At 39.3% G+C, this 27,700-nt stretch overlaps 3 protein-coding genes across 4 annotated transcripts in view; 2 read left to right on the forward strand and 1 right to left on the reverse strand.

The window, feature by feature from the left end:
* Window positions 1-27,700, forward strand: part of LOC109677561 (cyclin-Y-like) — a 344,091-nt gene that overhangs the window by 291,092 nt on the left and 25,299 nt on the right. The window lies entirely within an intron of this gene.
* The window catches only part of LOC109678662 (centrosomal protein of 295 kDa-like), a 381,166-nt gene that overhangs the window by 261,994 nt on the left and 91,472 nt on the right, over window positions 1-27,700 (forward strand). The gene's annotated exons all lie outside the window — the stretch shown is intronic.
* Window positions 1-27,700, reverse strand: part of LOC141417501 (neutral amino acid uniporter 4-like) — a 126,366-nt gene that overhangs the window by 43,092 nt on the left and 55,574 nt on the right. Inside the window, exons 3-6 of the mRNA XM_074056439.1 lie at window positions 19,811-19,886; window positions 13,709-13,799; window positions 12,872-12,960; window positions 11,447-11,542 (exon numbers count right to left, since the gene is read on the reverse strand). Of these exons, the coding sequence (XP_073912540.1) occupies window positions 11,447-11,542; window positions 12,872-12,960; window positions 13,709-13,783 (260 nt within the window). The 5' untranslated portion in view covers window positions 13,784-13,799; window positions 19,811-19,886. The remainder of the gene's footprint in view (window positions 1-11,446; window positions 11,543-12,871; window positions 12,961-13,708; window positions 13,800-19,810; window positions 19,887-27,700) is intronic.

Below are 27,700 nucleotides of genomic sequence, written 5' to 3' on the forward strand. Positions count from 1 at the left end.
ACCACCTTTATATATGCCAAAAAGCCATTTGATAAAATTCTTTTAAACAGAAATTGGTTGATAAGCTCCTAATTATAACATTGACTTCTCATGGGCTTAACAGTACAATATCAGAAAATTTTCCATTAAAATCAAATACAGACTAATGGTGCCTAGCATGAGAAGTATTAGTTATATTTTTCTATAGGTGTTAGTGATATTCCTGGTCAAAATAGTGTAAGAGTCATAAAAGTTAGAAGGGATGATGCTGAAGTTTCATTATTTGTAGATTATATTAAAAGTTAGAAAAAACCAACTATAATTATGTTAAAATTAAAAATTCAGATGGTTAGTTGTAAGAGATTAATATACAAAAGTTTTGTTTGTTAGTGTAACTCATCACCAGTTAGAACTATAATAAAAATCCTATCCAGTGGAATAAAGATAAGCACCTAGAAGTACATACCCCAGAACTATTAGAAAAGTTAACTCCGCTGTTACACCTAAAATATACAAAGAAGTAACCTGTTTTTTGTTTTTGGTGGTGCTAGAGTTTGAACTCAGGGTCTTCTGCTTACTCTACTACTTGAGCCATGTCCCCAGCTCAAACTGAGAAATTTTAAGGTGAGACTGATCAACATCATGTGAAAGAATAGTGTTTCTCTGTTTGTCATTATGTCCTCCCTAAGAAGTCTTTTCAGGAACATTTTTCTTAGCCACTCATTGCCATTAAATTTTAGGTATATAGATATACTAAATATTTGTTTATGTACTAGCCCTTAAACAGAAAAAAAGTTTTTTTCCTCTCAAGATCCAGTTTTTGTTTCTCTTAACCTTTTAAGAATGCTTGAAACAAACATTTCTCCCTTAATTAATTCAGAACTTCAATTCAATACCAATAAAAATGCCAACAATAGTTATATTGATTCAAATTTATAAGACTGGGCAGAAAAGTTTCAAAAAATAAGAAAAATAAGGGCTCTTCTAGGTATTCAACATATAGAAAAATAAGAGGAAATTTTAATTTATTTATATTTGAGTCAGGTCTCATGTAGCCCAGCCTGGCCTCAGACTCTTGATCCTCTGTCTTGTCTTCCCAAATGCTTTCTAAAAACAGTAATAAATATTTTGTAGTAGATTTCTCAGAATAGATATTTCCTACATAGAGTCAATATAGGTAGAATTTGATTTTAAAAATGGATTATTGAACAAATGCATTTGGAATAGTTGAGTAGCCACAGAGGCAAGAATGGTGGGTTCAACCACTATTAAAATCTTGTACCAGATAAATCAGATGGTTCAAAGATTTTAACACCAAAGGAAAATAATATATGAAAACAATTCCCTTTACAATAGCCTCAAACAAAATCAAATACCTAGGTGTAAACCTAACAAAAGATGTGAAAGACCTCTACAAGGAAAACTATACACTTCTGAAGAAAGAGATTGAGGAAGACTATAGAAAGTGGAGAGATCTCCCATACTCATGGATTGGTAGAATCAACATAGTAAAAATGTCAATACTCCCCAAAGTAATCTACATGTTTCATGCAATTCCCATCAAAATTCCAATGACATTCATTAAAGAGATCGAAAAATCTACTGTTAAATTTATATGGAAACACAAGAGGCCACGAATAGCCAAGGCAATACTCAGTGAAAAGAACAATGCAGGAGGTATCACAATACCTGACTTCAAACTATATTACAAAGCAATAACAATAAAAACAGCATGGTACTGGCACAAAAACAGACATGAAGACCAGTGGAACAGAATAGAAGATCCAGATATGAAGCCACACAACTATAACCAACTTATTTTTGACAAAGAAGCTAAAAATATACGATGGAGAAATAGCAGCCTCTTCAACAAAAACTGCTGGGAAAACTGGTTAGCAGTCTGCAAAAAACTGAAACTAGATCCATGTATATCACCCTATACCAAGATTAACTCAAAATGGATCAAGGATCTTATTATCAGACCCCAAACTCTTAAGCTGATACAAGAAAGAGTAGGAAATACTCTGGAGTTAGTAGGTATAGGTAAGAACTTTCTCAATGAAACCCCAGCAGCACAGCAACTAAGAGATAGCATAGATAAATGGGACCTCATAAAACTAAAAAGCTTCTGTTCATCAAAAGAAATGGTCTCTAAACTGAAGAGAACACCCACAGAGTGGGAGAAAATATTTGCCAACTATACATCAGACAAAGGACTGATAACCAGAATATACAGGGAACTTAAAAAACTAAATTCTCCCCAAACTAATGAACCAATAAAGAAATGGGCATGTGAACTAAATAGAACTTTCTCAAAAGAAATTCAAATGGCCAGAAAACACATGAAAAAATGCTCACCATCTCTAGCAATAAAGGAAATGCAAATTAAAACCTCGCTAAGATTCCACCTCACCCCTGTTAGAATAGCCATCATCAGCAACACCACCAACAGGTGTTGGCGAGGATGCGGGGAAAAAGGAACCCTCTTACACTGTTGGTGGGGAATGTAGACTAGCACAACCACTCTGGAAAAAAATCTGGAGGCTACTTAAAAAGCTGGACATCGATCTACCATTTGATCCAGCAATACCACTCTTGGGGATACACCCAAAAGACTGTTACTCCAGAGGCACCTGCACATCCATGTTTATTGCGGCACTATTCACAATAGCCAAGTTATGGAAACAGCCAAGATGTCCCACCACTGACGAATGGATTAAGAAAATGTGGTATCTATACACAATGGAATTTTATGCAGCCATGAAGAAGAACGAAATGTTATCATTCGCTGGTAAATGGATGGAATTGGAGAACATCATTCTGAGTGAGGTTAGCCTGGCTCAAAAGACCAAAAATCGTATGTTCTCCCTCATATGTGGACATTAGATCAAGGGCAAACACACCAAGGGGATTGGACTATGAGCACATGATAAAAGCGAGAGCACACAAGGGAGGGATAAGGATAGGTAAGACACCTAAAAAACTAGCTAGCATTTGTTGCCCTTAACGCAGAGAAACTAAAGCAGATACCTTAAAGCAACTGAGGCCAATAGGAAAAGGGGAACAGGTACTAGAGAAAAGGTTAGATCAAAAAGAATTAACCTAGAAGGTAACACCCACGCACAGGAAATCAATGTGAGTCAATGCCCTGTATAGCTATCCTTATCTCAACCAGCAAAAACCCTTGTTCCTTAGGCGGTGATAAGAAAATGACAGAATCACATACATATCCATCCCTTGTGATTGGGTTGGCATGTGATTGTAAAATTTTAAATGAGTAACAATACACTCAATGAGTTGTCCCATGTGAACACTGTATTAAGAGCACAATCCTAAATCTCACAACATCTCTAATAGGGTGGGTAGGTACTACCAAATTCTAAAGCGTATTTGCCAAGGGCCAAAACCAGACCTGAGTACAAAGCCTGTGCCTGTCATGTCTGTCACACACTTTTCTAGTCAAAAGTTCCCCCATGGATAACATTAACTGCTTATCTGCTGTGTGCCTCACATCCAGTGCAGGTCTTTACCTATCATACTATTACCTCTACAGTAAACAAAAGCCTTACTTAAATATGACATTTTGCTAAAAATGTACCTACCCTCACAACATATTGGTAAATTATCACCAGACTGACAGCCATGGAAATGTTGGCAAGAAACGAAAGCACAAACAGATTCTTTAGCTCACGAATGAAGACCAGAAGAATTATAAATGGAAGAAAGCAAAGCATGTATATCCTCAGGCCCACAGTTCTCTCACATGCACTAGATGAACTGGAAGTATTCGAAGCAAATGCTCTGCTTTCCAATAATCCTTCATGAGCCTGTATCAGATTAGCAAAGGAGTAAGGAAGCAGGGAAAACATCCATCAACTTACAAACATAAAAGGTACACAGAAACCCCTAATCTATACACACTATGATAGATTCCCAGGGCATGCACTATAATAAATAAGATATTTACTTATTTTCAAGATATTCTGGCTTCCTAGAAACTCTTACGTATGTATACATCAGGTGTAAGGATAACTGAGGTAAGAGAATCTCCTTCGGGAGATAACTTCTTATATTGTACTGTAAAAATAAAGTCCACTAGGAAATTATGGCGATGGATTTACTAATTTACTTTGGAGCTCTGTGACTATCATGCTCAAGTTCCCAGCAAAGGTCTTGAAGATCTGCTCTGAGATCTCAGCACCTTCTTCAGAGTAGGAAACAAGTGCTAAGTACTTCTCCGAAACACACAGCAGCCAAAGCAAAGTTTAAAGACCATGCAGAAGGCAACTGTTTATAGATTACCACCACTATCAGTACATATTTTCTAAGTCGCCACCAGATTCATGCACGGCCATTTGCTAGACAGCAGGTCACTTCTGCTTGAGTAGAAATCTTTTACAAGATAAACCAACTTCGTCTGAAAACTTACTCACCCACTTCCATAACCCGATTTTCAGATTTACTATTTGCAGGTTCCACATATTAAAAATTGTCTGATTCAATTAATCATATAATCCAACTTACTAAAATAGATGAAATTTATAGAAGATTTTAGAAACAATTTTAAAACGTACAGCCAAAGAAATCACACTGCAATATAAGTACCAATGAAAACCCATTTTCCCCACACTCTGCACCCTCCTTGGAATATACTGCTACAATCAAGAGCCTGGATACATAGATTCTTAAGAAGTTGACTATAATCACAACAGCTAGTACCATTTAGCACTTTTTCTGTATCAGGCACTGAACTACGTGCTTCATATGTACCTCATTAAATCCTCAAAATGGCTCTCAGAAGTGGGTTACAGTACCAATTTCAATTTAAACTACAGGAAACTGAAGCTTAGAAAGTAGAAAAATTTACGTAATATCAAGCTAGGGAGTAGGGGTTGTAGAATCCAAACTTAGGCCTGAGAATTGTGAGAGCTCCATGTTAACCTGACCAAATTCTGCAACATAGAGAGGGTGCTCTGAGCAAGTGCCACCTGTCCTGCGCTGACACATCGCTCTTTGAGTGGAGAAAGAGGCCAACAAGTCAGAACTTTGAAACAAAGCTCTGATACGGTTGATAATTCAAGAGTTTCCTTTACTTCACTGTACATTTGTAATTTATGATAAGCAATGCTTAATGTCACTCAGGTGGTGGGGACTTCATCTACTACATTTTTAAGCTATGTGGCCATTTATAACTCGCACTCTCTCGTGCTATGCCACGCACCATTTAAGAGATGCATAGCTCACCGTTATCTTTCTGGTAACTGGCATTGGAGCTTTATATTTTAGTTTCTATTAATCTGAATTGAAGCAAAACTGGCAACTTGAATCCTTTGGCATTAAGAAGAGAGCTCATTACTAACTCAATTCTTGCAACTACTAAATTGTTTAGAGCCAAGGGCTTCTTATCAAAGCAGTACCTCTGAAAACAGTATTAGATAAAGGTGAAAGTTAAGCTCTACCATGAATTTCTGGCAAAAAATAGACAGTAACACAAACCATTTTTAAAGGGCTGTCTGAATTACTGGGTGCTTGGTAACTTAAAATTAATTCTATCATAAATATAATATTTTAGCATTCATTGGTAGAAAGATGGTTATGACAATTCTCAGGATTAAAAATTACAATAAAATAAAAATGTAGATACATACCTAGATCAAGATTCAGGTAAACATTTGAGTCCTTTGGTGCCCTCTAGAGACAGAGATGGGCTATCTAATAGGACTTCTATGGTCTCACATGTTTACCATGTACACTAGAACAAATATTATAAAATAAAATTACTAAATTCAGTTCTTTCCATTTAGACTTCAAATTTACTAAAATCTACTACATCTTAACTTTTCAGTGGCTTATAATTTAATGGTTAAAGTTCTAAAAGCAAATTAAGTTCTTTGGTAAAGCTAAAGAATTAATGTCGTACTTCCCCCTACATTTAAATACTGTTTTATGTTTTACAAAGACTTTCACACATCTTTTATCAGATGAGTCTCACAATAAGTTTATCAGGAACAAGGGAAGATTTTGTTACTATTCCTATTTTACAAACAAGGAAGCTGAGGCTTGGCCAGGGATAAGAGGTCTTACCCACTGTCAGAGCTAAATCTGAGAGCAAGGATTTGGTCTCCTATCTTCTGACTCCTGCGAATGTAAACTACATTTCCCCATCTCCATTCTCCATGCCAAAACACTGTCTCATCTATGTGAGCTTTTCCAGAGTATCTCAAGAGTGAGACAAGGAGGAGCTACCAGAACTATGGCAGATGAGAATCGCCAATGCAGTGTTTTCCCCCCACCATCTGTCATAATGGTTTAAAGGGACCAAGATCAGCTACGGTGCAGGTTTCCACATGTGTCTGACAACTAAACCATTAATTCTTTGGGTTATAGAAATATTGCACCTTCAGTCTCACGCATATTAGGGAAGTACCAACCCCACAGCTTGATCCTAGAGTTTTCATTAACAATGTGCTATATACTGTCACATCTCTGCAGAGTGGCACTCTCTACTCCATGATGCTCAGACCTCACCTCTTCTGCCCAGGTGATGTGTCATTGCTCTCAACTACTTTCCAAAGCCTGCTCTTTATGGCTCTAAAGGGCTTTCACCTTTCTATCTACAGCAGGCATTCTGCTTACCTCCCAGAGAGTCACTTTTACTTTTGTTTTGTTTTTTTCGGCAGTACTGAAGTTTGAATTCAGGGCCTGCACTTGCTAGACAAGCAAACACTCTACCACTTGAACCTTGACCCCTATCCCCAGTCCTTTTTTTTGCTTAAGTTATTTCTCAGGTAGGGCCTAATGATTTTGCCCAGGACCAGTGTCAGACCACAAACCTCCCCTCACACAGCTGGGATTATAGACATGTACCACCACACCCAGCTTGGTGGTTTTTTGCCTGGGCTGGTCTTGCACTGCAGATCCTCCCATCTCTACCTCCCGAATTGCTGAGTTTTATAGGCATGCGCCACCACACCCCGCTTGAAAATCAATTCTCTACCCCATCTTCCAGATATGCACAAATGAGTTAAACTTTTCCATTCAACTTTGGAAGCAACTGATCATATTTCATAGGAGAAAGTTATCCAAAACTTTTAGGCATTCATTTTCTCCCGTTTTTTTTACTCTGTTACACACACACACACTCATGTACCTAAAATCAGACATTCTGTCCAGCAATAAACAACACATTAGGTGGTAAGCTAGGTGTGGTGGTGAACGTCTGTAAACCCAGAAGCAGATGGATCATGAGTTCAAGGCCACAGCAAGACTCTGTTTCCAAAAACACCCACAGCGAATGTTAACCGTGACAAAGACCTAGGTTGCAACCTAATTACACAGACTTTAGGATATATTTCTCATGTTTTGTAAGACAGCTTCATAAAAATAAGCACACCATGTACTTCACAGAGTAATTATAAAGATCAAAATGCTGTATATCACAGCATGCAAATATAAAATCATAAGGCGTTATTCCTAGGTTAAACAGAGCTTACTGATCACTCTCAGCACACATGAGAAACAGAGGAGTGCTGCCATCTTGCACAATCCTAAAATTCATTTCTTCATCGTACTCCCATGTGAATGACTGGCAAGATGGTACATGTTATCAGCGCTTGACATCAACATCCTTATGAGGAATGGGGAGTCCTAGGAATATGCAATTTTTGGCACATCATCTACAACAAGTAATGCTAATGGAAGCACTGACACTTTATTTGATAAACAAGAGCACAAGCAGAACTGCTGGTTCTTTCCATCCCCTCACATGTCTCTTCTCTACATGCTGTCACTGGTCTCTCGCTCTATTCTACAATAACATATATCTGAGAGAACACCTGTACCTAAAGGATCAGCACAAGTTTAAGTTACAAATTTTTCTACCAGAAAAGTTTGTTTCGTAAGTTGTCCTTTCTCTCATAGGATTTGGGAGTCTAGTGGTGGAAATCAACCTATAAATTAACTTTAATACAGTATGATCAAGGTTATTTTTTGAAGTCTTATAGAAGTGAGGAGAAAATAATAAATTCCAGGAAGAGGTGAAGAAAAGGATGTCATGGAGGAACCGCTATGGAAGGTTTCCCAGGTGACACTGAAACTGGGTTGGGAAATTTTCCAGAAATACACAAAATTTTATAAATGCTGAGATGTGGAAATAAAGCGCTCACAACTAAGTGTGACCCTTTAAGAGACCCTCTCATTTCTGTACAACAGCTCCACCAACTCTTTCAACATTAAACAGCTGTGGCTCAAGTGTAATCTACAGGGATGGACAAAATCAGGGGTTGGCAAAGCACAACCTGCAGAGCAAATATGGTCCACCATCTGGTTTTGCAAATAAAACTTTACTGGAATACTGCCACATTTATTTGTTTACATATTGTTGTCTATGGCTGAGTTGAGTAGTTGCAACAGACACCATATGGCCTGAAAAGCAGAAAATACTTTTTACTTAACATTTTACAGAAAGTTTGCCAATTCTTGGTCTTAACATAAAATGAAGCACACTTTGTATTTAGAAAAGAGTCAAATGTATACTTATATATACTTCAAGGTTCTTTAGAAAACATATTTACATCATCTTGTATTGAACATCTATAAAACAATATTTATTATGTATAATGTTTACTGCACTATATATATTTGGATAATTAATGTTATTGGCTGAAAAGATGGTTAAAGAAGATGGGGGTAAATAGGAATTAGTACCAGTCATAAAGAAGTATGTCTGACTGTTTTGGCGTGAGTTTTTAGTCTGGTATTTTGCACGCTTGTCCACATAGACTGTCGACTGTGTTTGCCATCAAAGCTGCAAACCACCTCCTCTTCAAGCAAACCCTTCTAACACAGACAGAATATAGAAAACTATAATGCTCAGATACTACCTTTTTAAACAATGGCAGCAATTACTGGATTTTAGTAATAAATGCTCACTTTTTATAAACCTCACTTTTTTGGGCTGCTGGATAATCCATGTACTCTCTATAGAATATCAGAATAAAGAATACGACCCTGAAATATCTATACATATGCTTTTGAGATCTAAATTTTGGGGGGTTGATTTTATTTTTATTTTGAGGGACTCGGTCTTGCTCCGTAACCTTGAACTCACAATCCTCCTGTCTCAGTTTTCTGAGTGCTGTGGCCATAGACATGTGCCACTATCCCAGGCTAAATTTCAAGTCACTAAGTATTAGCAAATCATGTCATGGTCTGATCCGAAAGAACAGACATTGATACCATAAAACAAACAGAAAAATCAAAATAGTATCAGAAATCCAACTTGCAAAACAGAAGACTAAAGGAAAACCTGTAAAATAAGGACGTTTATGAAAGGAAGACATTTTAGTATTTAACCCTGGCTTCCACAGAAGAAATATGCCGTAAGCAGAGCATTAGAAGAAAATGATTTCACTAACTAGAGAAAAATACTCACTTGCTTTACATTTTCAGCTAAGAAGACAATATAAACACTGCAGAATCCCAGCTGTGTTATCACCAGAAAAAAGTCAACCACACTCCTATAGAGAATCCACGAATAAGTGTCAGTAAGAAGTGGTAAAATGTCAGTGTATTACTTCTCCTTTGGACTGCTATTTAGCTCCTTGTCATGGACTACTTTATGATAGAATATATTTTTTACTTCCTTAAGTAAAGAACATTTAAAATGTTTGCTTCCTACAAACATCATATATTATGATCCGTATGCCACTAGAATTATAGAGCAAGGAGGAGCAGAAATGTTTCTTCCTTTTCCCCCACATCTCCCTACCTTCATCCTGTTATAGTAAATTTCTTTCCTAATAAACTTTGCTATTGTTTTCACTACAAAACAAAAAAGAATTATAGAGCAAAAGAATGCCCAATTAAATTACAAAGCCAAGAGTTTTACATCACTACCTATTCCTGAAATTCACCAGTTGGAGGACATCTGCTTATAAAACAATGTCATAAAAAATACCACACCTCTACAGCCCAAGTTCTTTTTCTTGTCGTGCAGTGTATTTTCCCCCCTCCCTATTCACAGCATTTGCAAATGTGTGACGCGTGCTTGGTACTATTCAAACCATTACTAAGGATGTAGAACAGAGAGCAAGAGGGCATAGCTTAAATCAAACAAGAGATCGCTTACTAGTTTTTTATTTTTAGTGAGTGATCTAGGAAATTCCAGCTATATAAAATACTACACAGGAGTGAGAAAGAAATATCACCAAAGCTAGCAGCCAAAGTGACATTATTTGGGATGGCAGTTCTCAAGTCACAACATTTGCCTCCATGTTATCAATACACAGCCACACTTCATTGTTTTGGTCCAGAGACAAGGTGTGACTGCAACAGCATGCATCTATTAACCGATAATGGTCTCTTGTGTGACCATCAGTGTCAACAAAACCCACAGATCCTCCTTCTCACTTGGAATTAAAAGGCACCTGGCCTATCTTCATTCTGCCATAATGCTACCATTCTCTCCCTGGTTCTTCAGAGATATTATTTGTAAGTTACCTGGATACCTTAAAATAAATTCAAGTTTCCTTTCTCTGATGAATTACATTCAAGTATTTTAGTATTCCCTTAACATTTTTCACCTTTGATTTTAGTGTCCTACCCACAATGTTTCCAGCCATTTCTAACTGAAAGCCATTTTCCTTATAGAAGTAAACAAAGCTGCTTCTAATCTGGGGCAGAAGAAAGATGGGGTTTGGGGTTCTGGATTCTGTAGGCAAAACCGAGGTTCTTTTCCTAGTGTATATTATTTCCAAGTGTTAGGTTCTGTCTCCTTCCTTCTCCTCAGTATATCAAGAACTCAGGAACCTCATGAACTTATGAACAAACCTAAATTTATGAAAATCACCAGAAAAGCCTTCTTTAATCATAAACTACTAACATTGCTCTTTTTCTTCTTTAATTCCTACCACACACATTATCTGTACCACAGTTAGCATTTTGTTGATTATTCATGCTTTCTTAATTTTCTTAAATATCCTGTGTTCACCTGGCTTAGAGGTGCCATGTTATCAATAAGAAAGCTATCTAACTAATAAGACAGTAAGATATAAAATACAAACAGACCTCAGAGGTTTTATGAACATATAGTTAAACACCACAATTTTATCTGAAATAATGAGACTGTAACATTTTTCTTGATTTTTTTCCTTTCATTTAAAAAATTATTAAACATGATTATCTCATTGGTTGACCAGATGCTTTATAAGTACCATTTTATTTAATCTATTATAAAAATTCTGTGAAATATAAGTTCATTTCATAGTGAGATACTCAAACCAAAACAATGAATAACTAGACCAAGGCTATTAAACAGAAAGTTGGTAGAGTTAAGATTTGAACCCAAGGCTGTCTAACTCTGAAGGCCAGTTATTATGTCCCCTCAGCTTTATTTATATCAGATTAGGAAACTTAAAAATTAACAAAATTTCAGCAGCTAGATATTAAAAACATAGCAAGTGCCTACCTTCCCCAAGCTGCTTGCTTCTGAAGACAACTCCAAGGGCTGGCTTCCATAGCAAGACTCACGGTGTCACTATAACCCAAGGCTGGCTTTTTAAACCTGTCATTTAATCACACACACACACACACACACAAAAGAAAAACATCTAGTTGGTCCACAAAACCACTCCTAAAAAGGAACATCTAATAAGTGGAAATTAATGAAAACAGGGCTATGAAGTGATAGATTAGTTTTCAAAATGTGAAGATCTATATACTCCTAAAAACAGGCCTCAAGAAATTATAAATCTTTATCTGTCCTTTTCATCAGAATTTTAATTTTTATCTACTGCTAAAGTTTACCTAGCTACAGAATTCAGAGGAGCTAGTATTTTTGCTTCGATGATTTTGATATTTCAAATACATGAAAAATTGACTAGACAGCTCCTGTTCAAATTATTTTATAATGTAACTGCATGAATTTCCATTATATTCTCATGTAAAGTATCTCATTTAATCTTCAAAATAGCACCATGAGGTAGGCATTATTTCACCATTCTTTCTCTCCAACCTTTTTGCAAGTATGTATAGTTATTTAAACATCGTAAGTGACATGCTTCTTTTTAAGAACGTTCAACAATGACAAAAGAGCCAAGACTAGAATTCTGGTCTACTGGAATAGATTTTTTTTTAATGGTTTGTTGTCCAGTAGAAATGTTTCATGATACAAAAATAAACAAAAAGGCATGTATTATTTTACTGATATCGACAAACCCCACATGTCGGTACACAGCACTGAAGGCACTGTACCCAAAACTAAACTGCTAATAAATTAAAGACCTTGGACTATAACTGAAAGTGTACCACTGACTCCATTTCCTCTTTATATCTATTCTGATTTTCCCACTGGTACTAGGCAAAAAAAAAAAAAAAAAGGCCACCCTATCTCACTAATAAGGTTCATATCATAAGTACTATGAAGATCCCTTGTTTGTGGATTCAATCAGACATGTATGAAAAACACTGTATTGGATATATTCAGACTTATTTTTCATGTCATTATTCCCTAATACAGCATAACAACTATTTGCATCGCATCTACACTGTATCAGGCATTACAAGTAACTAGAGACGATTTGACCTATGAGGAGGAAGTGCCCTGGCACCACGCAAGCACTCCATTGCTGAGCGTGAGGGACTTGTGCGCTGCAAATTTGGTGTCTGTGGAGATGGGACCAATACTCCAAGAATGTCAAGGATGACTAAACTGATGACTACATCTACATCTTATGCAACGCTACCCCACCCCATACTCATTATCTTAGATGTGTCTACATACAGATGAAAGGAAATACAGCTTCTGGTTGAAAAGCACAGACATACAAGGCTACGATGCTCTAAATAAGCACACAGCTTTAAAATAACTTAGACTTAATGAATCCACATTTACCTCTGACACAGAAAGTGACTGCAACGTACCAGTATGCGCGTACGGTGAACAGAAATGATTCCTGTGAACACAAGGCTGATTGGCCCAAGCTGTGGGAAAGAAAATGCAAAATGTTTAAATATTTAAATTTAAAGACACTGGTTAACCATAAAATCAGTAAGTCAGTGTACTACTGATTTTCAATGAAAAAAAATTGGACAAAATGATTAGTTATTTGCATAAGGGAAAAAATCAATAAACTTGATACAGAAAGGACATTAAGCAATATTTAAGACAACACGCATGATAGCACTGCAAAAAAAGAAATGGGTCCAATCAAAAGTGTTAACTATAACTTCTTTACTTTATAAACGAGTTCTCCCCATCGAGGTTCTCTGTAATTACAGTAATTTCTCTAACAATGTTTTAAATGTTTGTTTTTAAAAGATATCGTTACTCCTTTTGTTAACTATGTTTCCTTGTCTGAAAACCATATACTTCATTCTGAGTCTAAAGAAAAATGGAGACAATACAATAATCTGCTTTATAACTACGTTTGTTGTTTTAAGTACACTGCTCAAATCTCTGAAATTCCAAAAGACAAAACCGTACCTGGAAAGTTCCAATATTGTGCTAGGTTTCATGGGGATTCTGTCAAAAAACATAAGTAATTAAGAACAAATGAAAACAGTAATTCTCATCTTATATCATTATCAAGCTCACATAATTTTATCAATACAACAAAGATCTTCTAAATATCACTTCACCGGTTATATCTAGTGAGGCTGTATGCTAGCTGGCAGTGATTTTTGCTTACAATTACCTACAAGCTGAGTGCAGATTACAAAGAAGTCTTACCACTACGCCTGCATTTTTAATTGCCAATGGGAGTCCTAAAAGGCCTGTCCCAGTATTTCCTTTAAGAAGATGCATCAGAGTTTGCACAAACCTGAAAAGTAAAAATTGTGAGATTTAAACATTTTAGAACAAAAACTATTAAAATCACAATTTTAATTTTACTATTAGAAGGGAAGTGAAAATTTAATCTAGGTGACGAGCCTATTTCCACTTCACAAGTAATCCAGAATTCATACTTGGTTCCAGTCCTATCTTTGTTACTTACAAGTGGAACACAGAGAATTATTGTGGAAACTGAATGAGATATTTAACTGAAAGTGGTTTTTCGCACGCTGAAAAGTGATAACAAAATGATTTTCTTGTAACATACTTTGCTGCTATGACTTCAGAACACTGGCACTGTCTATATAATCAGGGCACTAAACACCCGGCCTATGATTATCAATCTGAGAGGAAGTTAATTAACAGAGGTAGTTTTAAATTTGTGCTTTTCTTTTATCAGGTAAGATAACTATCAACTAATTTCCGAACAGCACGAATTCCCTCAGGGATCTGACCTAAGAATACTCGCTAGGCAGCAGCTGAAGAAACTTTTCTTGACCAAGAAATTAAAGCTAGGAAGAGCACAGAATTGCTAGGCAAAACTGCTTGCCTAGAATCTTAGATCATACTCTTCTCTTCCGACGAGTTTCACGTTACTTTAATCACTGAGCTCCTTTCAGGATAAGAACTCATTAACGAGAAGGACACATCAGTGAGTTGTGTCTTCCCTACAACTTTGCTCACACCGCCCTTTTGCGTTCTCAATCCCCCTTCTCTCAGGACACAAGGCTGCCGACACCGTCCCCGTCCTCGCCTACGCCGCCGCCACCCCCGCCCTCGCCTACGACGTCCCGGTCCTCGCCGCTGCCGCCTGCGCCACCCCCGTGGCCGCCCCTTTACTCGCTGCCGCCGTCTTCGCCGCTGACGTTGACGCTGCCCGTCCTCGCCGCCGCCCCTGTCCTCACTGCCGCCGTCCTCGCCGCCGACGCCGTCCTTGACGCCTCCAACCCCGTCCTCGCCGACGCCACCCCCGTCCTCGCTCCCGACGCCGCCCTCACCGCCGCCCACGTCCTCACCGCTGCCGCCTGCACCACCGCCGTCCGCGTCCAGGTCTTCGCCGCCGACGCCAACCCCCGCCCTCGCTCCCGACGCCAACCCCGTCCTCGCCGCCACCCCGGTCCTCGCTGCCGACGCCGCCCTCGCCACCGCCCACGACCTCGCCGCCACCGCTACCGCCAGCGCCGTCCTCACCGTCGTTGCCCCAGTCCTCGCTGCCGACGCCGCCCCTTCACTCGCTGCCGCCGTCCTCGCCGCGCACGCCGTCCTCAACGCCGCCACCGCCGTCCTCGACGAAGACGCCGTCCTCACCGCCAACCCAGTCCTCGCCAACCACGCCGCCCCCGCCGTCCTCGCCGCCGACGCCCCTGTACTCGCCGCTGCCGCCGCTGCCGTCTTCGCCGCCACTGCCGTCCTCGACGAAGACGCCGCCGCCGTCCTCGCCGCCCTCAACGCCGCCACTGCCGCCCTCGCCGCTGACGCCCTCAACGCCGCTAACCCAGTCCTCGCCGCCGACGCCCTCAACGCCGCCAACCCAGTCCTCGCCGCCGACGCCGCCCTCACCACCGCTCACGACCTCGCCGCTACCGCCAGCGCCGTCCTCACCATCGTCGCCCCAGTCCTCGCTGCCGACGCCGCCCCTTCACTCGCTGCCGCCGTCTTCGCCGCAGACGCCGCCCTCGTCCTCGCAGCCGACGCCGCCACTGCCGTCCTCGCCGCGCACGCCGTCCTCAACGCCGCCAACCCCGTCCTCGCCGCGCACGCCGTCCTCGCCGACGTCGACGCCGCCCCCTCACTCGCTGCCGCTGTCTTCGCCGCAGACGCCACCTCCGTCCTCGCCGACGTCGACGCCGCCCTCGTCCTTGCCGCTGACGCTGCCGTCCTCGACGAAGACGCCGTCCTCGCCGCGCACGCCGTCCTCAACGCCGCCAACCCAGTCCTCGCCGACCACGCCGCCACCGCCGTCCTCGCCGCCGCCGCTGTTCTCGCCGCCGACGCCCCTGTACTCGCCGCTGCCGTCCTCGCTGCCGCCGCTGCCGTCTTCGCCGCCACTGCCGTCCTCGACGAAGACGCCGCCGCCGTCCTCGCCGCCCTCAACGCCGCCACTGCCGTCCTCGCCGCCGACGCTGCCCTCGCCCGCCGTCGCCGCTGCAGCCCACCTGACTGTTCACGCCGGCAAGATGGCGGCGGCGGAAGCCGCAGACGACGGTACCTGCCGCCTCCAGGCCGAAGAGGTCGCTCCCGAGCGCTGCGATGCACGGAGGGATCCCGGCCGTGGATGCGCACGCGTCTCAGGTACGTTACGCGAGGCGTCCTTGGGTTGGCTGGGCCCGTATGTGGGGGACACTGGGGGACAACTTGAGGTGGGGGCGGCTCCTGAGTTGGAGTAGGCGGGGCCTTTCATTCGGGTGATGGGCTCATTGATTGATTGACAGATCCGTCTCCCGAAGCCTTCTTGCTGCCTCCGGAAGACACAGGCTTCGTTCTTGGTTTGATGGTGTTCGGTTTTCATGAAGCATTGCGTTTGAGCATAGGGCACTTACCTTTTCCTTTTTGTTCTCAGCGCTGTGACAGTGCAGGACTCTCAGTAGGCTTGTTAATATGTCTGCCGCCTTCTTTAGAAATAGCATATTACTTTAACTCATCTAATGTGCTTTTAAAATAGTAACTAAAGGTTATACTTCGCTCACAATTCTTTAGTGTAATAAGTCTAGACATGTTCAAATAGATCTTACTCAACTGCCAACAGAAAAAACGTTTCTGGTGGGAAGCATACGTAGTAGTTTGAAAGTGAAGATAATCAGATATTAGGATTGGCTTATCTCATGGGCCCATGACAGGAAACGTCACCACCAGTCACACTTCTGAGCTGTAGAGAAATTCAGTCTGTATCTGTTGCTCTTTTGCTCCAATGTGTTATTCTCTAACGGATGAAATGGCACATGTGGTATCTTTAGGGGCCAAACAGCACAGCCAAGTATATATTTTATCAAGTAATACTGAAATTGATCAGGGAAACTACAAGATTAGCTTAAGGAGTTAGGAAAATTCTAGAGTGGGGTGTGATACCCAGCCTGCTGTACAAGAACCTGCCTGCCCTACTGTCAGTCAGGTGAAACTTTTTTTTCCAAGCTTTCTTCTCTCACTCCCAGTTAGTGTTTTGGTATCTAGCAATCTGATTTAAGTTAATAGCTGCTCTTGTTCATACCCATTTCTTTATTGCTGAAACTCATACTGGTGATTACAATGGGTGGTACTGGGCTATGAAAGCCAGTTTGTCCCAGATACACGTTACTGTTTTTAGTGTATTTATTGGCCTATTGCTTTATGAGCGCTTTTAGTGTTCTTTACAGCAACCATCTGTAGCTAAAAAATGAATTTGCAGTTTTCCAATCCAAATATACTCTTGTGACTCTTAAGTAAGGAATACAGGATTTTGTTCCATGGTGACTAGTCAGTCATACCTAAAGTAAAACTCTAAAGCATAAAATGTATAACTTTAGCATTTAAATAAAAAACATCTTAATAGTCTATTGGTTTTATTTTCCTATAAAAACATTTTGGTCTGTATTCAACCCTTCCTTTCCAGAAAATTACTTCCAGTTCCTGGATTTATCTTTACATGAATTTTTTATAAGCCTTAATGGATTCAAAATGTATACAAGTAATAGATAAAGAGGTTGAAAAATTGATACCTATGGAGCATTTATAGAAGCTTGGAGAGTGTCAAGATACAGAGTATTCTAGCCAGTACTTTCAAAACAGAAGAGTATTGAGAAAATAGAATAAATACTGTAATACAGTTAGTAGTTATATTGTAATATAGTTATATTTAGTATTGTAATATAGTTAGTATAGTTAGTATTTAGTATTGTGATTTCAGAGCACAAGTTCAGATCACTAAGCATGATAAAATTGGATCGTCAAAAAGTTATAAGTATATTATTACAGACCTATAAAATATTGACATGTGAGATTTCAAATTGAGATCATAATAACTCCCTCCTCTTTTCCATAATAAAATTGACCTGTATTCATAATTAATAAAGGTATATCCTCAAAAGATCCAGAAAATACTGCAAAAACCAATCAATTGACTTTCAGTTATTATTAAACAAGCTATCTGTAGTGGCAATTTCAAACAGTGAATCATTGTGTGGGGTTTCTAATAAGCCTGGATATTAACCCCAGCTCTGCTTTATCCAAGAAACATTGGATGCATTGTTTAACTTTTTAAGCTAAAGTTTTCTAGTCTCCAAAGTTACGGATAATAATAAGTACTTTATAGGATACTGTAGTGGTATAAGATGGATATATATACGTATATACACACACATATATATATTATGAACACCTTCAGAAGTTAATGAGTTGCCTTATAGTCTAGTCTTTTGTATCTATTAATATAGCTACTATGTCTTATATGTTTTTATATTAGTAAGGTCTAAATATTTGAAGATGTGAATTTATGCTTTTATATTTTAAATAGGTTTCTTAGGTTCTGCTTTTTACTTAATCTGACAGAATAATTACCATTATTTTTTAAACTGGTATATTTAAGTAATTCATATTTAAAATGATTATTATTAGTTCAAGTGATTAAAATGTAAGTATCTTGCTAGTTGTTTCTCTGTTACATTTTTTCTTTCTTTTTTTCACTACCTTTTCTTGAATTGAAGCACAATTTCATGGTTCTGTTTTTCTCCTCAATAGACTTACTAATTTCTCCTCTTTAAAAAAAATTCTTTAGTGATACTCTTACAGTGTACAATGTACATTTTAAATTAATCTGGATCTACCTTCCAATAACATTATACTGCTTCATATGCAGTATGTACTGTCTACAACAGAATATTCCCGATACTCCCCACATACTGCTTACGCTATTATTGTCATACATTTTACTTTTACACAGGCTAAGTACTTTTAGAACCATTGTGTGTAAGAAATAAATAAATTTTATCTCATTTTCATTCATTCCAGTTTCTATCCTGTTCATTTCTTTTTGTACATCTGATCCAAGTTTCTCATTGATATCAAATGTATTACACCTAAAATATCTTTCCATACTTCTTATAGAGTGCATCTGAATTGTACAACATCATTCTACCTGACCCTTCTCGTGTCCATTTGTCTCTGTTTTCTTTGTTCTTTTTCCCCTCCTGCTTTCTCTGTCATCTCTTTATTTTTTCCTTCCTTTTTGTGATATGCTTCTCTTAGAATTAGATTATCTTCAAAATGCCACATTTTCAAGAATATGTTGAAGTTTTAAAATACAATAAGCTGATTTGCAATCAGTGAATGCCCAGCAGCATGGGACAGACTTTCAATTGTGCACAAGTTCCACTGATGTAAGTGGAAAATGCAGGAGCTCTAGTCTTTGTAGGACAAGTATAAGTACAAGTATAAGTAACAAAATAAAGAAAGACTCTCCATGAGCAGTGTGATCTAAAAAGATGAGACAGAGACACTGCAATCCAAGTGACTGTGAAATACCCCTAATGAACTCTCTCAACTCTGCTTCCTCTGAGCTTCCTTCCAGAGCAGGGAAGCCTACAAAGCAAGTCATCTCACTTGAAAGTGCAGCTAGTGGGAGGAAGAAAGACAAAAGTCCCAGGCTGGAGGCAGATTCTGAATTAGTGATAAGCTGCTGCATCCCACATGCAGAGGCTTCTTTCATTTCCGGCAGAAAGTGTTTTATTAAACACACTATACTACTTGACAGTGTCCTTCATTAACTTTCTGCTTTGCTAATGCGGTTCCTGGAAATAAGCAGATCTAGTTTTCTATTTATCTCCATGTTATGTAAACAGCTACTGCAAGCCAGGGAGGCAAACAGCAGGGTTAGATTTGAAGAGTCTTCTTGTAGTTAGCATTGCGTCTGGTAAAATGGTCATTGGTCACATTCAGAGGCTTCGAAAAGATGCAAGGTGGGGAGAGTCTGGGGCTGCAACATACTAGAAATGAATACAGAGGTGCCTGTTTTATCTTCTCGTTACTCACCCTTGTTTCTGTTTGTCTCTCTCCCTCTCTCTCTTTCCTGTGCTTCTGGTTTTATTTTGTTTCCTTTCTGGAAGAGCTTATAAAAAAGATAACATAATTTAATAATTGGATCAGTTCAGTATGCTTAAATCAACTTTTAGTCTCAGAACAAAAATACAAAGCAAAGTGAATCAACACCATCACCACCACAATGATCACCAACAATGAAGCTTGCTTTTCCTTGGGCTTTCCCTCTTGTGAGAGTTGTGTCTATGGTTCTTGGATCAGCCTTTTTCAAATGTAAATTTCCACATTAGGAATGATTGATTTGAACCAACATTGCTGGAGCGGTACTGTTCATCCCTTCCCGCTCCAGCATACAATGAGCTCCCTCTGTGCAGCAAACAGACCCAGGACTGGGAACCAGGGGTGAGTTACTCACTGGAGATAATAACACAGTAGCTCGTGTCCCTGCCATTAGAAATCAAGTGTCTGGTGGTGGAGAACAGATGAAAATCACAGCACAGTGCACTTTTATTTTTACAACAAACACGCACAGTGCAGTAATTTAGCAAATGGATTGTTCTTGATAATTGAATAGCCTGTGTAGCAAACAGCCGATTCTTTGATGAATTAAGTAGATAGGGGCCTGCATCCAACAATACAGTTCCAAAAGTCACTGGGTCTTTCTGATGATTCAGAAAGTTGTGAAAGCTGTGTAGTATTTGTTGCGGGATGTTGAGCAAGGAATTTAACCTCAGTGTGTTTTCTCATCTGTAACATGGGACTGATCGTCATATTTCCCTCATACATTGTAAGCATGAAGTACAGTGTATGAAGACTTAGTGCGGTGCCTGGCACAATGTGAACAGTCAATTCCTATTAGTTATTTTTAATGTAATCTTGTAAAATCTTTCATTAATAAGGAGCATGATTGTCACAAAGTAAAAATAACACTAACTTTTTTTTTAAACTTTTAAGTTTGGAATAATTTCATATTTACAAAAAATTTGCAAAGACATCACAGTATTTCTGTATATACTTACACAATTGTAGTGCATTTGTCAAACCTAAGGAACTGACATTGATACATTACTATTGACTAAACTCCAGACTTACCTTGATAGTTTGACTAATACTGGTCTTTTGAATATCACTTATTTTGACTTTATCGGAATTTGATTTTGTCTCATGTTTTTTCTCATGACTGTATCAGGGCCTTGGGCTTTGGAAAGAATATCCCAGACATATAGTGTCCTCATCACTTCATATGGGAAGGTATCAATATGATTTATCATTGGCAAAAGTAACAGTTCCTATTTTTCCCTTTCAATATTGACTTTTAGGAAGCAAGTTTCCAAGTCCAATTCAAACTTAAAAGGAAGAATATTAACCCCCACACCCTGAAGCTTTTTAAAAAATGGCTTTGGAATTTTTTTGTGAAGGAGGCTTGTCACTTTCCTCCCATTTATGTGTTTATTCTGTCAGTATGGATTCATGCACGTGCGGATGTATATATATTATACTTTGGCTATAATCTAGTACTACATTATTTTGTTGCTCATTGGCTCTGGCTTTGGCTATTGGGAAAAGTAGCGCTTGTGCATAAAATGGATGCAAACCACGTGTCATTAGCCGGGAGGCCTCAATAATTGCAGTCATTGAAGCTGAGTGGAAAGAAATTTTGAGCAGATCTCTATCAGGGAAACCCCTAGTCGTGGTGCACAGGAAGCTACACAATAGGGACAGTTCAGTGATGGAGTGGCACTTTAGCGGGATGCTTAAATGCCTTAATGAAGGTAATAAAAAGAGTGGTGTGTTAGGTAGTGGAGAGCTGATTTTGCTTGGCTGCACCTAAGCATTTTGGAAACAGTCTTTGTCTCAATTGGTGACATGCTTGTGTTTTAGACTGTGTTTTGGGGGGGATGATATCTGTCTGAATGAAACAGAAAGATTAACACAAACAATATGTAATGCACATTTTGCTTTACTATCACTCACTTCATGTAGTGAGAATCAAAACTGCGAGAATGAAAACCTGAGACTAACTGATAGTCCTCCTTGGGAATCACTCACTACAGTAAACTAATCAAGTGTGGAAAATAGGTCTTGTAAATAATACAGATGCTCTGGCTTTCATGAGAGGAAAGAAAAAGAAATGTAGATAGTGGGATGGATATTAGCAGAAAAATTTATGCTGAACAATATCGCCAGAGAAGATGAACGGTAGTAACCTAAGTCAGCCTAATTTTCATACAAACTATAATGGAGCATTATGTTTCATGTGTATGTATGCACAGAATTTCTAGATTTATTCCATATGGAATACGTGCCTCTTCTCTCCTTTATTTCACATGTCCTTTGTTATTTTTGAAAGTCTTTATGCAATCATGCTTTGAATGCTACTAGGTAGGTTCTTGAAATGTTAACACTCATAAAAATGATGCAACAAAAGAGGCATTTTGAAAAATATCATCTACACTACTTCTGTGTTCTTTTAAGACCTCAAGAGCTTTCTTTTCTTAAGTCAAAGATGTTTACCTGTGCCTCTACCCCTCTCTCTCTCTCTCTCTCTCTCTCTCTCTCTCTTTCTCTCTCTCTCTCTCACACACACACACACACACACACACACACACACACACACACACACACACACATACGCGCCCCTATTCTCCATTTAGGACTCAGCTTAACTCTCAATTTCTCATAAAGTGTTTCCTGGGCTCACTCTTACGTAGTTCATTGCTCTTACACTCTCTTAAAACCCTGCCAAGTGGGAAGACATTTCCTCTGCCTCTTAAATCTGTCCCTGGAGGCCTGCAAATTAAACTAACAAAGATGGATTAACAGAAGAAAAGGCACACAGTTTTGTTTTTTTTTTAATGTTTACATGCACAGGAAATCACATAAACTCAAAGAAGCGGTTAGATTTGTAAGTATATATATATATGTATATACATGTATGTTTAGAACATATATGTATACACACACACACTTCAAGAAATGTTAAATGTGGAGTGGGGAAATGACAGGACATGTAACAGAGAACTAATGGAAAGTGAAATCTAGTAAGGACTGTTCAGGTAAAGATTTATCGTGTTGGTTTTTTTCTTTGTTCTGTTTTTTTAGTTACTAGGGATTAAACCCAGAGCCTCCTGCATGCTAGGCAAACACCCAGCCACTGAGCTACATCCCCAGCCCTAGATTTATTTTGATATTGAGTCCCCAATATCAAAGGAGGAGGAGGTGAAGGAGGAGGAAGATGGAGATGAGGAAGAGGAGGATAAGAGCTATGATAAGAGCTGTTCTTCTCTCCTTGGGATGGTGGATCAGGGGTGAGGAACTTACCTTTCTCAAAGAGAAATTTATGCCCTGCCTTTAGGCAGATAAGGAGTGGGCAAAGGACTCTTCCTGCCCCTGTTGATTCTTAATTTCCTTCAACTCAAAATTATTTTTACACCAAGTGGCATATTTTGGTTTGGGGCAAAATATCATGGCCTGTGATAGTCTGTTCTTGGCAAATTTTGCAAATTTGTGTAATATTGGGTTCTCTGCTATTAGGCTGTAATCCCTTTGAAGGCAAGAACCTTGTCTGTTATTCGCCCTATATACACAAAGTCTAATATAACACCTGGAACTTTAGTTTTACTGGTAAGTATATCATCATGTGAACAAGACAACATTCAACCAAGGAATGCTTTTAGTTGCATTAAAAAAAAAAGTCTTTTTTGTTGAAGATTTTAGAATACAGCTGAGATACTTTGTTGAGAGTAAACTTTAGATTGCTCATAGCAATAAAACTTTTTATGGTATATAATCATAATAACATGCTATATAAACTTACATGATGCTTTATCAAGTACTTTTCTGTATGCAAATTCAATCTGCCTCAAATTTCTCCAGAACAATACAAATTTTTCACTTCTCAAAAGAGGAAACCAGTTATGAGCCTGTGTCTCACTTCTGTAATCCTAGCTACTTGTGAGGCTGTGATCAGTAGGATCACAGTTGGTAGCCTGTCAGGGCAAAATGTTTACGAGACCCCAGTCTCAACCAGTAGCTGGGTGTGGTGGTGTGTGCCAGTCATCCCAAACTATGTGGGACGCTGAGACTTGGAGGATCATGGTTCCAGGCCAACCTGGGCAAAAAAATTTTCCATCTCAGTGGATACAAGCTGGGCATGGTGTTGCATGCCTGTCATCTCAGTGACTGCAGGAAGCATAAAATAGGAGGCTCATGGTCTGGACTGGCCTGGTCAAAAAGAGAGGCCAATCTCCAAAATAACCAGAGCAAAAGGGCTGGAGGTGTGGCTCAAGCAGCAGAGAACCTGCCCTGAATTCAAACCTCAGTACTGCATAGATAGATAGATAGGTAGATAAATGATAGATAGACAGTTGATAGCTAGATGATAGATAAATGATAGATAAATGCTAGATAGATGATAGATACATAGATACTTAGATGATAAATAAATGATAGTTGATAGATAAATGATAGATAGATAGATAGACAGGTAGGTAGATAGATAGATGGACAGGAAACAGAATGAGATTTCAAGAGGTTACATGACTTAGCCTTACACAACATTGGAGAGAACAGTGGGTAGCTGAGCACTGTCCTCTGATTGAACAGTGAGCCAACCTCCTGTGGACTACTGGCATCTCCCCTGGCTTGAGAATGACAAGGCATTGTGAGTGTCCCCATAGCATGTGAGTCTATATTTTTTGTAGTTTGTGATTTTAGTTTTTCTCCATAAGTTTATGCTAGTAGTTTCTAGAAGCAAGTATTTCCCTATGTTAGATGGAGCACATTTCTTGTTGGTTTATTATGTTCCAGTCATCATGTGTTTCACACAGCTTGAGTAGTTCTTATCTGAAATGCCTATAGACAGAAATGACTTGAATGTTTTTAAATACAGATTTTGGAATATTTGCCTATGTATCTATATCTATATCTATATCTATATATATCTCCTGAATATAGATGGAATATTCAGGGATGGGACCAAAAGTCTAAAGAAGAACTCATTTGTGTTCCTTATCCACCTTATACATATAACCTGAAAGTAATTTTATAATATATTTTAAATAATTTTGTACCTGAGACAGTTTTGTGGTATAGAATTTTCCATTGTGGCATGTTTTGGCACCATGTTCTCAAAAAGTTTCAAACTCTGGATCATTTTGCATTTCAGAGGTTTGGCATAAGAAGGCTCAATTTATTAGAGTCTATGTTTTCCTCTCCTTTACATTTTTTTGTGGATGTCTGGGGTACTGTGGATTGAATGGCTGACCTTGTGCTTTGTTCTACTGCTTGTGCCGTACCTCAAATCCTTTTGCTTTTAGATGTTAAGATAAGGTCTTGCACTTTTGCTCAGACTGGCCTCAAACCATGATTCTCCTATCTCTGCCCCCCAACTAGCTGGGATTATAGGCATGTACCACCACTCCTAAACTCTTGTCCTTTACATTTATCTATATTTTATTCTAAAACCTCTGTCACCCAGCCAGAATGAAGTTCTGTCCCATTCCTCAATGGCAGTCCTCCTTGCTTGCTACTATGTGGGGCTCCCATTATTCCATACCTCAAAAAGTGTAAAATGGGTTCTCTGGACATTGGTTTCTTTGCCATCATGAAGGACCCGGCCCAAAAGACTCCTTGAGATAGAAGGACTCTGCTATTCCAGTACTGTAGGAGGCTAGGGTGTTCAGTGTAACAATAACACACTGGTTTGCTGTGGATCCGTCACCTCCCTGGGGTGCTGCTAAGGAGGGCATAAGCTCCTCACTCCTTCTGGGAATCCCTCCCAATGTTCACGCTTTCCCCCAGCTGTTGGAGACTCTCTTTCTCTTTGCTCTTGTTTCCTTAGAGAAACGCCATTGCTCAACTTCTCTCTGGGGTGTGCATAACATCTCAGTAAGGAGTTGAGACATTTACAAAAGGAAAGAAAAAACATTGACATCTGCTTCTTATGTTTTCCACTCTGAAAAAAAAAATCCCAAAAGCAATGAAGTAGTAAGGAATTACTGAGCTATCTTAAATAAATGAAGGGAAAATTATGAGGGGAACAAACATAATCCTATCTTAACATAGCACCCTCCCGTAGCTATCTTCTCCCCTTTAGACAGTAAGTATCTTTTTTTTTTTTCATTTTTCTTTTATTATTCATATGTGCATACAAGGCTTGGTTTATTTCTCCCCCCTGCCCCCACCCCCTCCCTTACCACCCACTCCACCCCCTCCCACTCCCCCCCTCAATACCCAGCAGAAACTATTTTGCCCTTATCTCTAATTTTGTTGTAGAGAGAGTATAAGCAATAATAGGAAGGAACAAGGGGTTTTGCTGGTTGAGATAAGGATAGCTATACAGGGCATTGACTCACATTGATTTCCTGTGCGTGGGTGTTACCTTCTAGGTTAATTCTTTTTAATCTAACCTTTTCTCTAGTTCCTGGTCCCCTTTTCCTATTGGCCTCAGTTGCTTTAAGGTATCTGCTTTAGTTTCTCTGCATTAAGGGCAACAAATGCTAGCTAGTTTTTTAGGTGTCTTACCTATCCTCACCCCTCCCTTGTGTGCTCTCGCTTTTATCATGTGCTCATAGTCCAATCCCCTTGTTGTGTTTGCCCTTGATCTAATGTCCACATATGAGGGAGAACATACGATTTTTGGTCTTTTGAGCCAGGCTAACCTCACTCAGAATGATGTTCTCCAATTCCATCCATTTACCAGCGAATGATAACATTTCGTTCTTCTTCATGGCTGCATAAAATTCCATTGTGTATAGATACCACATTTTCTTAATCCATTCGTCAGTGCTGGGGCATCTTGGCTGTTTCCATAACTTGGCTATTGTGAATAGTGCCGCAATAAACATGGATGTGCAGGTGCCTCTGGAGTAACAGTCTTTTGGGTGTATCCCCAAGAGTGGTATTGCTGGATCAAATGGTAGATCGATGTCCAGCTTTTTAAGTAGCCTCCAAATTTTTTTCCAGAGTGGTTGTACTAGTCTACATTCCCACCAACAGTGTAAGAGGGTTCCTTTTTCCCCGCATCCTCGCCAACACCTGTTGTTGGTGGTGTTGCTGATGATGGCTATTCTAACAGGGGTGAGGTGGAATCTTAGTGTGGTTTTAATTTGCATTTCCTTTATTGCTAGAGATGGTGAGCATTTTTTCATGTGTTTTCTGGCCATTTGAATTTCTTCTTTTGAGAAAGTTCTGTTTAGTTCACCTGCCCATTTCTTTATTGGTTCATTAGTTTTGGGAGAATTTAATTTTTTAAGTTCCCTGTATATTCTGGTTATCAGTCCTTTGTCTGATGTATAGTTGGCAAATATTTTCTCCCACTCTGTGAGTGTTCTCTTTAGTTTAGAGACCATTTCTTTTGATGAACAGAAGCTTTTTAGTTTTATGAGGTCCCATTTATCTATGCTATCTCTTAGTTGCTGTGCTGCTGGGGTTTCATTGAGAAAGTTCTTACCTATACCTACTAACTCCAGAGTATTTCCTACTCTTTCTTGTATCAACTTAAGAGTTTGGGGTCTGATATTAAGATCCTTGATCCATTTTGAGTTAATCTTGGTATAGGGTGATATACATGGATCTAGTTTCAGTTTTTTGCAGAAGACAGTAAGTATCTTGACGGTTTTTGACGGTAGTAAATATGTCCTTTCAATTTTGATACTGTGGCACCTTACAGAGTCTCCAATGTGGTAGGTCCTTACTGTTGTGGAAAGAGAGGAAGGATTGAAAAGGGAAATGAAGAGAAAGAGGAAAGAAAGATGAAAAAAGAGAAAGATGGGGTGAAGATATAATTACACATATCAAAATGTAGCAAGAGTTCGTTCAACATAGAAAGTATGGTAGTCATGTTGCTAAATTCTATCTGTAACATAAAAATTCCCCAGGACC

Source organism: Castor canadensis, chromosome 15, assembly GCF_047511655.1.
Source record: "Castor canadensis chromosome 15, mCasCan1.hap1v2, whole genome shotgun sequence".
NCBI classification, from domain to species: domain Eukaryota; kingdom Metazoa; phylum Chordata; class Mammalia; order Rodentia; family Castoridae; genus Castor; species Castor canadensis.